General features: G+C 35.5%; 1 protein-coding gene across 11 annotated transcripts in view; it reads left to right on the forward strand.

Moving 5' to 3' along the window:
- The window catches only part of CEP152 (centrosomal protein 152), a 76632-nt gene extending 62166 nt beyond the window's left edge, over positions 1-14466 (forward strand). For 8 of the 11 annotated variants that reach the window (XM_032297511.1, XM_032297515.1, XM_032297509.1 and 5 more), the window contains 6 exons: positions 3569-3736; positions 6949-7045; positions 7590-7693; positions 9813-9966; positions 10205-10308; positions 13137-14466. In XM_032297511.1, coding sequence (XP_032153402.1) covers positions 3569-3736; positions 6949-7045; positions 7590-7693; positions 9813-9966; positions 10205-10308; positions 13137-14161 — 1652 coding nt within the window. In that variant the 3' untranslated portion in view covers positions 14162-14466. Of the gene's footprint in view, positions 1-3568; positions 3737-6948; positions 7046-7589; positions 7694-9812; positions 9967-10204; positions 10543-13136 lie in introns of those variants that run through there. The other 3 variants (XM_032297517.1, XM_032297513.1, XM_032297520.1) reach the window with 2 other exon arrangements.
- The last annotated feature ends 497 nt before the right edge of the window (positions 14467-14963 follow it).

The following is a 14963-nucleotide window of genomic DNA, read 5'->3' on the forward strand; positions in this document are numbered from 1 at the left end:
GCTTTGAGGATAAAAGGAGATCATAGATGTGAACAAATGTGCAATACTATTCTGATATAATGTCTCCTTTTCCTCGATTTCATTTTGTATTTAGAGAACAGGGTTGATTTAGCCCTCCTCTTCTATTTACTGTTTTCCCTCCATTCACAAGTGATTCTTATTACAAGGAGAATTATGAGAGTTTTGATAGAAGGCATGATTTTATTCCCTGACTACGGAGAAATCAAGAAGTTCACATAAGAGAATTGCCAAGTAATAGAGACTTTTTCATTCAAGTTACTGAAACTTATTTCAATCACTTTTTAATGGAAATCTTTCTGAAATGTATGAGATGTTTTCAAATTGATTTTTGAGTTTTTCTGAGGGCATGGGCAGGGTTTTTAATCTCTTTCTTTGCAACGCGTGGCAGAGCGATGAATTAATAGTTAACTTTTCCTTAATGACTTAGACTCTTTGTCACAACAAAAGAATTATTGTACTGCACTAGAGCACCTTGTACACAGAGCTTACTGAGGAGTCTAGGACTTATATTGCCTATTCAATGAGATTTCTGAGCTAGAAATTTGCAAATCCTTTATTGGCTCCCCTCCCTTTTAGCCTGTTGACCCCTTGCAGCCTGTTCCTTTCCTCCCCACACAACTACACAGCACCCACTCTCTACTGCTTATTTGCTGTTTCCATTGTAACCTGGAAAATAACGAATAATTGCCAGGGCCAATCATGCCTACTAAGCAAATAACCTCAGTTTCCACACATGTCTAATTCAGTAGGCAGTGTTACCAGAATCTTAGAGAATCTCTGCCTATATCATCTCTGCCTTTCTCATTGTTCACAAACCCCCTTTTTTAGGTGACTGAGAATGTGTTATTGCCATTTCAGTGGATGGTAATATTACCTTAATTTGTATTTTGCATTATACTTTTTATTTTACATCATATTTGGAATAGCTTGAGAATTCCTTTTTAATTCCTTTTTAATCTGTGAAATGGGTAGAAACAAGTTTTGGATGTTACTTGGCTTTAGGAAGTCCTATAAATATAGAAGAAATTAGTTTTGGCCAAAGACAAATCAGACTATAAAAATGCTTTTCTTTCTTGTATTAAGTGATAAAGTCCTTTAAAATCCTACCACCAGAGCATATCACTGTTGACTGTTAGGTTATATTCTTCTAATATCTTATTATTTAAAGTACTTTAAACATTAATTATGAAATACTTAGTTCATTCAAAGATTATATGTATGCATCTGTGAGTTATGAAGCCTAACAACCAAGAACCTATTATTCAGCTTCAGGCACAGAGAACATCACCAGTGCTGTTGACCACAGTTCAGTCCCCACAACTTCTCCCCAGTCTGAGCTAACAAATATTCTGATTGTTAAAAATTATTTTCTTACTTTTTAAAAATGTTTTCATTATGTGTATGTACCCTCAAAAAGTTGTTGCCTTTTTATGTTTTTAACATTATAAAAAAATTGTTTAATACTCATTATATTCTTTGTAACTTGCTTTTTTTCCATTTAACAGCATGCTAGTAAGATTTGTCTATGTTGATGCAATGGCTCTAGTTCATTCATTTTCATAGCTATGTAGTATTTCATGGCATGAATATACTATAGCTGATATATCTGTTCTCTTGTCAGTGGCATTTGCATGGTTTCCAATTTTACAGCAGTATCCCAGATGAAAAATATAAATACAGTATATGATACCAATGTAAGGCTTTATCAGTCCTTTAATGCTCATGAAACTAAGATGTCAGGAGAGAGCTAAGAATAATTTTGCCGGATCAGTGACTTTACAGTAACATTTTGTATATTGGCCGCAGCCTGTGCCAACTGTATTACTGCTTTATTATATCATTTATATTAATAATCTACTTTTTAATCAGTTTTGTCTATTTTAATTTTATAAATTATATATATTACTAAGGACAACAGCTATTATTTATTGTGTACTTGCTCTATGGCAGGTACTGTGCCAAACAGTTCTTATACATGTATGTCTCTTAAAAGTTTTACATCATTTTTAAAATTTGGAAATAATTTCAAACTTATAGAAAAATAACAAATAAAAATAGTTGCAAAGAACATTCATATACGCTTAATGAGATACACCTATTGTTAACATTTTAACTCCATATGTATATATGTGTATGTGAATATTTCATTTTTTTACGAACCATTTGAGGATAAGTTATATATACATTGTGACCTTTTATGGCTAAGTACTTCAGACTGTACTTTCCAGGAATAGAAATATTTTCTTGTGTAACCTTAGTAAATTTAACATTAAAGGTATGTATTAATCCACTGTTGGTGTTCTAATTTTGTCAATTGACTAAATACTGTCTTACAGCATTTTTTTCTTCTCCTCCAGGACAGAGATTTGTTTAGGGTCAGGTGCTACACTTAGTCACGTGTCTTTAGTCACCTTTAATCTAGAACATTTCCACTGCCTCTCTTTGTCTTTTATGACATTGACATTTTTGAGAAATATTCTTTGCTTCCCCCTTTCCCTTTTTTTTTTTAACAGAACTTTTCTCATTTTGGGTTTGTCTGGCGTGTCTTCACGATTAGATTCAGGTTGTGCTTTCTTGGCTGGAGCACTGCATGGGTAATATGTTGTCACATCTGAAAGCCCGTGGTGTCCGTTTGTCTTTTATTGGTGAGGTGAATTTTCATTCCCTGGTGAAAATGTTGTCTAAATTTCTTCACTGTGTAATTACCGGGTTGTTTTTTTTTCCCCACCCTTGCAACTGATAAGCAATCTGTGGGGACACACTGTTAAAACCGTGCAGATATCTTCTCCTCATAAAAACGTTCTCTTAGATTTGACAACCATTGATGATTCTTGCTTGATCCTGTCTTTATTATGGTGGTTGCAAAATTATAATTCTTCCAACTTCCTCCCTCTACTTACCCCAGTTGGCACTCAGCATGTTGTTTTAATCAAGAATCCTCCCATCTCATTTGCCTGTGTATTTATCTGTCCATCCATTCATCTACCTACCTACTTACCAACTCACCTATCAACTTACCATTCATAAAATTGTTGATGACTCATAAATTCCTATTTTTAATACTTTATAATTCATTACTATATTTAGTGCTCAAATTGTCCCAGCTTCAGCTAGTGAAGCTCCTTCAAACTGGCTCCTATGTCCTTGTGACATGTCTGTATTTTTGAGTATTTTCTTACTTTCTGGCATAGCAAGATATTTCAGTCTTATTTTGTATATAACCTCTCCCAGTACTGGAGTCATTTCTTGAATATCCTTGACTCCTATTAGTAGGGAATGGCATTCAGTACCAAGATTCAAAGCAATAGGTTTTATGGCTGTTTTTAAAGTAGATGGTGGTATCCAGTAGTACCTCAGACAAGTAACATGCTCCAAGTCACACAGCCAGTAAGTAGTAGAAACAGTATGTAAATGTCTGTCTTAAGCATGACACTCTTTCAGTCATGCCGTAGCCTTTAGTCATGAGTCATCTGCTTTTCTTTTTTTCTTTATTGGTAGTTCTTAGTCTAAACTGATTTAAAAGTTTTCTGTCATTTAATTTTTGCAGATAAGAAAAAGATCCTTGAAATTAAGGATTTATGCTGTGGACACTGCTTCCAAGAACTTGCAAAGGCAAAGCAGGAATGTCAAGATCTGAAAGGAAAACTGGAGAAATGCTGTAGGCATCTTCAGCATTTAGAAAGGAAGCACAAAGCTGTAGTGGAAAAACTTGGAGGTTAGCATTTAAAGTAGCACTGCTACCAATATAAATCTCTTTGATCCTTGTTGAAATGTTCAAATGTGACATTTTAGTTAATGTGTGCACTGATCCTTTTTTGGGATTAATGTAAACTAATTTGGATCTTATTTTTGCTAATCAAATTATTATTACAAAATTCAAAAGAGGAAGATTTCAGCTCTGATTAAAAAGGTCACATTCCTCTCTTCCTTTCTTGATTGAACAGATATTGAGGGCCCAGTATGTGTCAAGCAGGCTTCTAAGCACTGGGGATGCAGCAGTGAATAAATGGTACAGAATTCCAGTTCTGATGGAGATGTGTTCCCTTCCTTCAAGAAGCTTTTGTTTGAGTGAGGAGATCTAAAAAACAGATTAACAAATAATTAAACATTGAGTGCTGTTGGCAGTGTGTACTTAGGTAAAAGGACTGTTAATTCTACCTCTTATTAAAGTTTAGAAAGGTTTGACTAAGCCTTGAAAAATAGAGGTGTTTGCCAAGGAGAACAGCATTTGAGATCGAGGGAAAAGCCATAAACAAGGGCGTGAGGGTCTGGACTGGCCTTTGTCTAGTCCTTTCATCACAATGCTGTGAGGGCATTTGGAAGGGTATCTTCCACCATTTCGCATTGCCCCTCTGAAGGGAAGTTTGGGGGCTTAGATGGCTGCTCCCTCTTATCTTTCACCATTGCTTATAGCCTATATGCGATACTCTTTACATTTGAAATGTTTTCAATTCCTGACTGGTCATATTTCTTTTACTGCTGGACCTCCGTTGCATATGATGTTTGTATTCTGTCCTGTACTTTATCCCAACGTTTACTTTTTAGTCTTAACTCTTGTTCTTTAGGATTCAACTCAGAAGATGCTTTATCTGCAAAGCCCTCCTTGATTTTCCCTAGTCTGGGTGAAGTGGGCTGCTCTTGTGTAGTCCTGTAGCACTTGACTCTTCCTCTATTATCACCATTACTGTTCTGTATTTTAATTGTTTGGTCACTTGTGCGACACCTTCTCCAAATTCTGAATTTTCTCAGGAGAAGGAATATGCCATATCTTGTTCATCCTAATACCCATGATGCCCACTACATACCAGATAATAAATGTTTAAATGGACAAAAACCAAAATGCCAGGGTCCCAAATAATGATGTCATTCAGAAAAGACCAGCTTAATAAGTATATTTTCTACATCCACTTCTGTCTCTTGCCTGGACACTGGCAATAATCTCCTGACTCACTCTGCTTCTAGTCTAGCCCCTCTGATCCATTCTCCATGGGGTAGCTGGAGCAATCTTTTTAAAAAGTGAATTGAAACATGACACTCTTGTTTAAAACTCTTCAGTGGCTTGCCACGGCCCTCAGTATGAGACACAAAAACACTCAGTTTAATGGGGTTTAAAAAGATCTTGAGGCAGTACCTGTCAGCCCCTCCAGCCTTGTCTTTTCCCAGCCCTCTTAATTGCTCTCAGTAGAGCCACAGCATGGATTTCACTGTCTTCTCTCTTCACCAAAACATTCTGATCTCATTTGCTAACTCCTACTCATCTTTTCCCCAGTACATGACTTCCTCAGGGAGGCATTCCTAACCACTGCAGACCTGTTTAGTCCTCCTGTTATACACTCCCCATAGTTCCTATGCTTTTTATAATAGTCACCATCCTTGTAATTGTTTGCTGTCTGTACTTCCCTTTGGAGTGCAGACTTTATAGCAATAAGGATCAAGTCGTGTTCCAGCACTTAGCAGAGTGCCTGGCGTCATAGCACGACTCAAGAAATATTGTTGACTAAGAGAAGCCACCTACTACCATCGACTGCTTATTAGTAAGGCACTTATTACTCTTATTTCTAAGAGATAGATAATAATTACTTTAAGGCTGGAAGGGGTTTTAAGAATTTTGAGATTAAAAAATTAACTGCAATTCCTTTCGCGATTACTTAGCTCTTTAGTAGAGGACAGGAGAGGACATGAGTTATTTGTCCAACTGTAGATATATTTACAACATAGATATGGTAAAATATGATGAAAACCAAGACAATTTGTTTTATATAATACAATGACAGAGCAGTTGGATATGATTATTATTTACAAATAGTATTTAGCACCATACATTGTGATCATATAATAGTTACTCTACACAGTGCTTTTTGAAGCTGATGTCTTCTAAAACTTGTAAGATTTGCAAATAATCAAAGTTGATACTTACAATCTGACCCTTTGTATCAACTCATTGTTTTAAGTCCGTAGTTTAATTGAATTTTTTTCTTAATGTAAATCTGTTAGGTGATTATATCTATTAAGTGATTACATTAGGTGATTATAGATTGTTTCTTTGTTTCTTAAATTCCATTTTTCCACTCTCTTGGTAGTGTTTATTGGGAAATAGATGGAGTGGCAGTGAGCTAACAAAAAAGTTATATCCATAATCGGGGGAACAGAGTGATTTCTTTCCCCAGCCTGTGTGTGTGTTGAGGGGATGGCATCATAGGAAACTTCAGATGCCATGTTCATCTCATCATTGAGATGCCTTGTATAGGTGTTGTACATCGTTGTTTTATTTCTGTTATAATCTGTAAGTTAACTAATACTATCACCATTTTACATGTGAAGAAACTCAGATTCAGAAAGGTTAATTTTCCCTAGGCTTATCTACCACGTAAGCAGCAGAGTTAGAATGTAAACTGATGTCTCTGACTCTGAAATTCCTGTCTTTTCCTTCATACTGCATGGCCTTTATCAGTCTCCTCATCCTCTTTTTAAAAGCTCAAAGAATTGAAAATCTTACCTTATTTCTGAAAAGGGTACCTATTTAAGGTTAATTTCTTTTTTGTTTTATATTGAGGTGCATGTTCAGTGTTCATTTATATGAGCATAAACGGTCTACCAGGATCCACAGGGAACATGAAATTAGAAAATCTAGTAGGTTTCTACAGAACTCAGGACAGTTGGAAAATAAAACACAGGCATTTGAAACAGCTGAAACCCAATTCCAGGACAGTGTGTAACCCAAAGCAAGAAGAAGATGGGATACAGATTTTAAGTGCTGAGAAAACAGAGCAAAGGAATGGTCTGACTAGGGTTTCTGAAGAAATGAACATTACAGGAGAGCAACTGGAAATAACGCAGTCTTCTCTATAAACATTTGTATTGGAACTTAAGGGAAAAGAAGGCTAAAAAAATTTAACTGTCTAATATACTATAAACTTCTTGTTATAGAAGAGAATAATAAAGTTGTTGAAGAATTAATAGAAGAAAACAATGACATGAAGAATAAATTGGAAGAATTGCGAACACTTTGTAAAACACCACCAAGGTATACTTTTACTATTTTAAAGTACTATTTTAAAGAAATCTAAGTACAAGTATCTTTAAATTTTTTTAGGGATCAATTATTTTTTTGTTATACAGCAAAAAAGGATAAAAAGGAAGAAAATCCCCCAAAATCTTATTCCCGGAAGGTACCCTGTAGTAATATTTTGTCTCATGTAAGCCTTTCTACACACACACCATGTGTACAGTGTGTTTTTTAACTGAGAATATAAGGTATTTTATAACTTTTTATTAATGTTAGATAAGCATTTCCCTGTGTTATCAGATATTCTGCTACATATGTTTTTTGATACCTGCATAAATTTTCATGTGGGTTTACCATTCTTTATTGAAGCACCATAACAATTATGTTGTTTCCATTTTTCTCCTATTTTAAGTAACTGTATAGTAGAGATTCTTGTATATGAGATTTTTTAGCACTTCTCAGTTAATTTTATTAGAGTACATGATACATAGATATTTTTCAAATGAAATCTTTCATTTACCATTTCTGTTTTTGTCATCTTGGTTTTTTTTTTTTTTTTTAGGTCATTGTCAGCAGGGGCCATTGAAAATGCTTGCCTGCCATACAGTGGGGGAGCCTTGGAAGAACTTCGTGGGCAGTACATTAAAGCTGTAAAAAAAATTAAACGTAAGTCCCTAAGAGATTCCTAAGATTTTAAGGATGGCTGGAGCCAGTTTTTTTATTGTTGCTGTTAAATGTAAACTCAGAGTTTACCAGCAGTAGTACTTTCAGAGAATTTTCCAAATTACTTTTTTCTTCAATCTTAGAAGTGATCATTGAAACCTTTTCAAAATTACATAGTCATTGATCATTTTGCCCAAATAATATCTTTTGGCAGTGATATGAGGACAGTCTTAGGTTTATGTTGTTGATTTTCTTGTTTCTTTTTGGACACTAGTATTACTGAAAGTTTAATCTTACAACTTAAATAATTTGTAGTAAAGAAAATGTCTCATGGGTTTTAAATGAGCAATTAACCATTACTTCCTACCATAAGCTTTTTTTTTTTTTTTTTGAGACAGAGTCTTGCTCTGTTGCCCAGGCTGGAGTGCAGTGACATGATCTTGGCTCACTGCAACCTCCTCCTCCCGGGTTTGAGGGCTTCTCCTGCCTCGGCCTCCCGAGTATCTGGGATTACAGATGTACGCCACCACGCCCAGCTAATTTTTGTATTTTTAGTAGAGACGGGGTTTCATTATATTGACCAGGTTGGTCTCAAACTCCCAACCATAGGTGATCCACCCACCTCAGCCTCCCAAAGTACTGGGATTACAGGCATGAGCCACCATGCCTGGCTTCCTCCATGAACTTTTAAGGACTTTGGAGATGGATCTAGTTAGCAATTGTTCTGTTGTTTCTGATTATTATTTCTCATAGCTATAAATTTATCAAGTTCTTGTCAGTACCAAGTGGTGCCAGCATATCCTGTAGAGTATTCTCCTGGTGTGTGTTTTCCCTGTTTTGAATACTTCCTAGTTTTTAATTATAAAATTGCATAGAATGGATATATGTCCCAAAACAATAACTAGTGTTTATATAGAATTAAAATTACATTTCTTTTTAACAAAAAGAGCAGGAAAAGTCTGAAGTTTCACATATAATTGGTAGATTCAGATTCACGTATAGATGTTCTGCAAAGCTCATTCGGTATTAATAAGGGAATTTGCTTCTCCGTTGTTACGGTGCTATCAAAGGGCATATTGCTACAAGCAAAGCAACTTTTTGTTAATAATGTATTAATTGGAAAGTGGAATTTTAAGTATTTTTTCATCTTAACATGATAACTTGTATGTGTGTATGTATATTATGTTTTATTTTTTAGAAAGTTGGTTGGTTCGTTTTGTGTTCACAAGTACTCCATTTCATTTTCCATTTCAAATAATGAAAAATAGTCTCCCAGTTAATATTTTTGCATAGAACTTCTAATTTTCAGATGCTTACTGACACTGAGAGGGAGATTCCTGTATCAATTGGTATCCTTAATATAACAGAGATGGTGAAATTCTAGATGTAGGATGTAGTCTTGGATTTATTTAGAAAACAAAAAGCCTTAGCTAATAGTAGTCCTAATCAAAGCTATATTGACTTAAAAAAAAATTAAAAATACCTTGAAAGCTGTGAGCTATGTTTATCTGTAAATTTCAGACGTCAACTATAAGTCCCATCACCCTCCTTGTAGTCTCATTTTGTACATCTCTCTTGTGGAGTGTAATATTATATTTAGTTAGATGCTCAAAAAGTACTGCTGAAAAAAATTGTCAATAAATATCGCAACCTAAATTTTCAGAGCACAAGAGAAGAACATGAGTCTCTCCAGCTCATATTGCCTCCTTTTCTTCGTGTTTGCTTTTTCCTTTCTCTTTGCTTAACTTTTTCTTTGTATTTTATTTTTCTCTTAACTGGACATAATGTACAACTGAAATACATATGTTTCTGTGCCTCATATTTACAGTATTTTCTTCGCTAATTGTTTTAGAAGGTGCCAGAATTTCGCTGGGGAATATGCCATGTTTCCTTACTATATGTAGCTGTCATCATTCCAAAAGAACTTATAGATTACTTCTCATTTGAGTCTACCAAAATGATGATCTAAAATATTCCATTTTAATGACTGTGGAAAGTATAATGTTTAAACTATACTTAAAATCACTTCATCTACCAGAAAGTTGATCTGAAGTCTGCCCCTCGTTTCTGAAAAAGTGCTAATAAAAATGCGTTCTGTGGGCATTTTCTCACTGCACTATAGGTGATATGCTTCGTTATATTCAGGAGAGTAAGGAACGTGCCGCAGAAATGGTAAAAGCAGAGGTACTGCGAGAACGTCAAGAAACCGCCAGAAAGATGCGCAAATATTATTTGATTTGCCTCCAACAGATTTTGCAGGATGATGGAAAAGAAGGGTGAGTTCAGTCTGAACAATGTGTCCTGAGATTACCAGGACAGCATGTTGTCATTTTTAAAGCATTTTCTTTAACCACTAAATTAACTATTTCAACATGATCAGCCATAGGGAGTTAAGAGAGGTTTATGACTGTGCTACCAAATGTTGGCAGAGCCAATAGGAAAACAGAAACTGGGGTTAAGGCAACTCATTTTTTCCTTAAAACTGTATTTTTAATATTCTGGAATTCCCCACAGGGCTGAGAAAAAGATTATGAATGCTGCTAGCAAACTTGCTACAATGGCAAAATTGCTGGAAACACCTATTTCTAGTAAGTCCCACAGCAAAACTACACAGTCAGGTATGTCAAAGTGAGTCACCAAATGGTTTTCTTATCTCTTCTTTTTTGGTTATTTAATATTTTCGTATGAAAAAGGCAGGGAAGATAAGGAATAAGAGTTAATTTATGAGGTTGTATAGTTAAACTGCAAGTTTACAGAAAAAGAGTATACAGTTTCCAATTCAAGTAGGCAAACTGAGCAGGCCCATCAGCTTCCAGTTGCTGCTTCCATCCCTAGAAATGGTAGAAAATTTTCAACAGCAAATAAAAATGAGAAAAAGAGGAAATTATAACTGTATTTTAAAAGGTGGCATTAGGACAGACACGATGGCTCACACATGTAATCCCAGCACTTTGGGAGGCTGAGGTGGGAGGATCTCTTGATCCCAGGAATCTGAGTTTGCAATGAGCCATGATTATGCCACTGTCCTCCAGCCTAGTTGAAAGAATGAGACCCTGTCTCAAAAAAAAAAAAAGTTGCAGTGGATAGACCAGAAGTGACAAGAAATCCCTGAGAGAAAGAAGACAGTATAGGATGGGAGATGGAAACCTCAGTTCAAAACCACTAAGAGATGACAACTGCAAGTAGGAGCAATATCAAAATTGTTCCACATGTGAGGGTGGTACGTTCCAGGAGAAGTAGAGGGCCTAGGGGTATCAATGGGGTAATTAGTTGATGTTCTATACCAACAGCAACCAGGTGGGGTTAGTCCTCTCTTTATTTCTCTTTCTCCCCTTCCTCCTCCAACCTCAATATTGAGCTGGGCAACAACAGCAGGAACAAAGAATCTGGGAGCAGGGCACTGCTCCAGGTGGCTAGCTATATCAAGCAGGAACTGGGAGCCCACATGCCCAGAGTCTCAGCTATTAGATCTTTCTACTCTGTAGCTCATTCCCTCCACCCCCACTCTCAACCCCTTTAAGCAGGAGCACAAACAATTATGTTATCCAGGATATCTAAAAGATAAGCATTTAACCAAGAATCACTATATATTTATAGAAAACCATAACAACACACACAGAGACACCACACTAATGGCAAGAAGAAAAAATCCAATAGAACTTACGTTTAAGAAAACAGAATTAATAGAACAAACAACAGGACCTGAGAATGTTAAAAAGCACAGTATTCTAACATGTAAGAGGATATGGTAGAGGAAATGAAAATTCGCTAAGAATTTTACTATTTTTAGAGAAAGAATATAGATACTAATAACACTGGTCGTTGCTAGAAAAATACAGGTTTTAAGTATGTCTGTTAAAATTTAAGAGTAGCCGGGCATAGTAGCTCTTGCCTATAATCTCAGCACCTTGGGAGGCTGAGGTGGGAGGATTGCTTGAACCCAGGAGTTCAAGACTATTCTGGGCAACATAGTGAGACATTGTTGCTACAAAAAATTTTTTAAATGTTTTAAATGGGGCACTGTGGTGTTGGGAGGATCACTTGAGCCTGGGAGGTCAAGGCTGCAGTGAGCTATGATCACATCACTGTACTCCAACCTGGGAAACAGAGCAGACTCTGTCTCCAAAAAAAAAAAAAAATTTAAGAGTAACCAACAAAGACAAAGAACATATAACTTTAAAACTGGTAAAGGAAAACCTTGTAAAGAAACGTTTTTAATCTAACAAAATCAGGCAAGAGGAAAAAAAACTAGAAAGCCATGGGTAAGTAGGACATAATAGTAGTTTGAAACATCAGCAATCATACTAAATATAAATAGGTTAAACTCAGTTATGAAAAGACCACAACTTTCAAATAGGGGTTGTTAAAAATACGGACATTTGCTGTTTTTACAAGAAGAACATTTAAATTACAAATCAGGGGATGGAGACTGATATACCAAGCAAATGCGATGTTGGTATTAGATAAATTATTGAGATAAATAAAAGATTAGCTAAATTAGAGTTAGCACTGAAAGGGACAAAGGTTATAGTTTGTAATGATAATGGAGTAGTCTCCGGAGAAACTATTATTTTTTTCTTTCTGTATATAATAACACAGCTTTAAAGCCAGAGCTGATAGAAAAACATGAAATTGGTAAATTCTTAATCACACTGGGAGATTTTTAACATATGAATGGGGATGTGGGGCTTTTGAACCTCTGGAAAACTTGAAGCTGAGATTGCTCAGGAGTCTGTGAGTGCGATGTTGGTAAACGTTCCTCATGTAGAAGCATAAAGATTATTTGTATAAATTTTGGAATGGTGATGTGAACCTTGGGTATGAAAAGGCAGTAGCATATAACAAGAAAGTAACTTTCTGGATCTGGGGCAACAGTGTACAAATAATGTCCCCAGTAGAGAAGCAAATCCTTTTCATAGATTCTAGAAACAAAGGCATGCCACTCTGAGATATAACACCTCTAATTCCATGCCATGTGGCTGCTTTATCTTTGATCAAATTTAGTGCCTTAGCTAATTAAAGCAGAAAGTCTATTTAGCTGTTCTAGAAGTGTGTGTGTAGATATTGGGTGAGTTGGGTTCTTTGAGCAAACTTGTCAGAAACTCCATTCTTGACATCAGTACAGAATTGAGAACATTGTGATTGGATCTTGAAATGCTATAACATCTATTGCAGAAAATGATAGGTCAGGTGGATAGCCATAATAATAATATATTGGATTTTGGTAACAAAATTACCAAGCTTTATCTAGTGGATATATGTAAAAGAATATTTTTAAATGTCTGGCATTGATGTATTTTCTTTAAGAATGATTGTTGCATATAAGTATTCTTTGGGAATACATAAAACATAATTTTTTATTTTTTTTAAAGTTTTTGACTCAAGGATGAATCTTCCCTTTAAATATTAACTTTCTCTTAATTTTATGTTTCCTTGCACATAATAGCTTTGCCCCTAACTTCAGAGATGCTGATTGGAGATGAAAAATCAAAAAGAAATGATGTGAATCAGAAAATACCATATTGTAATGAAAGCAAATCAAACAGTCTAAACACCATCACAAGAAGTGTGTGCGAACAAGTTCCCAAGAGGAGGGCTGCTTGTAACTTACAAAGGCTGTTAGAGAACTCAGAGCATGGGAGCAGAAAGCATGTGGGATCCAAAGAGTCACATTCAGAATTCCAGTTTGGGGATAGTAGTTGCAAGCACCTAAACAGTTTGCCAAAGAAAGCTTCTCATGAGTTTGTTCCTTGCGAAGGTGAAGGCGGCTTTGGTTTGCACAAGAAGAAAGACCTACTCACTGATAATGGTTCTGAATCACTTCTGCATTCAGCTGCATACCCCTTTCTTGGAACGTTAGGAAATAAACCCTCTCTTAGACGTACCCCTAGTCCTTCTGAATCAGGATGCATGAATATAATCTTTCATGATCCTAATGAAAGACTTGGTTTAAAAGTACGTAAATGCAATCTACCAATGGAAAGTGAAAATGTGGCATCTGAGAAAAGTCAAGCTTTGGGTGTTCAGGAACCTCCAGTAAGAGATGGAGGGGACCTTAGCGACTCCTTGGACTGGCCTTCCGGCAGTGCAACTTTACCCTTTGACAGTCATCAAGCGTCATTTGTATGTAGTAGGCCACAAGGAACTGAATCTGTTAATTCTAAACAATTTTCACCATCCAGTTGTCTTTCAGACACAGAGAATAGTAATATGATTTGTCAAACAATGAAGTGTAAGCGTGATCAAACTCCATACCTGTCAGAAGAAACCAAGTATTTGCAGCCAGGAGAGATCAGTGTGACTCACCGACCTCTGTCTCATCACAAGGCTAATATATTAAAGTCAGATTTCAAAAAACTGAGCAGTACATTACCATCTTCAGTGTGTCAGCAGCCTTCAAGAAAATTAATCATTCCGCTATCTAGTCAACAAGATAGTGGCTTTGATAGCCCATTTGTTAATCTAGACTAATTGTGGTACAATATTTAAGAAGAATCGTTAATATATTAAAAAGTAAACGGAAAGAGAAGACTTCATACTGAAAAAATCAATTGTGAGCCCTGCCTCTTTTGAGATCTGTTATACAAGTAAAGCATTCTTCTAAAATTACTTGAGATATTTATGTTGCCTTAATATTCCAAAGGCCGGATGGTGTATGTATAATCTGCTTTTGTGGGATGCATTTTTGCTTGCTAAACCATCTATTTTTATACTCATAAACTGACTCACTCTGCAGTGTTAAATTATTTAAATAAACTTGCATATGATCTGTAGAATTGTTATGAATTATTTTGTAGTTCAGAATATGGAAATGTCATATCAACATCATGTTTGAAATTCACCCAGAAAAAAACATAAATTTTGATTTGTGTGTATTATCAGCCAGATTTAGTTTTTGAAATTAGTCATGTTTAATGAGGCTGTAAACTTAGTCTAAACTTTCCTAGAAATATCTATTCAAACTTTTGATCTTTGTTTTCAGTTAGAGAAAAGAGGTTTTCCAGGGTTGACTACAAAATACATTGCTGTGTCTTGGTTTTATTACTGAAACATTAATCTGAATTTTTTCAGTTCCTATTTGCATTATTTCAGATCACCTGTGACATCCAAGAGCTTTGTCTCTTTTATGGCTTCACATCTGTTCTTTCATCTGAAATACCACCTTTTGAAAAATTGAGGTAAGTTTTGTCATGTAGCAAAAAATGTAAAACTATTAGATTTTTACATTTCATTTATAGTGCAGAACTGGCTAACTAATGCTCTAGGTTAAAGG

This window comes from Sapajus apella, unplaced genomic scaffold, assembly GCF_009761245.1.
Source record: "Sapajus apella isolate SASKATOON/1434 unplaced genomic scaffold, GSC_monkey_1.0 scaffold37, whole genome shotgun sequence".
In the NCBI taxonomy this organism is placed as follows: Eukaryota; Metazoa; Chordata; class Mammalia; order Primates; family Cebidae; genus Sapajus; species Sapajus apella.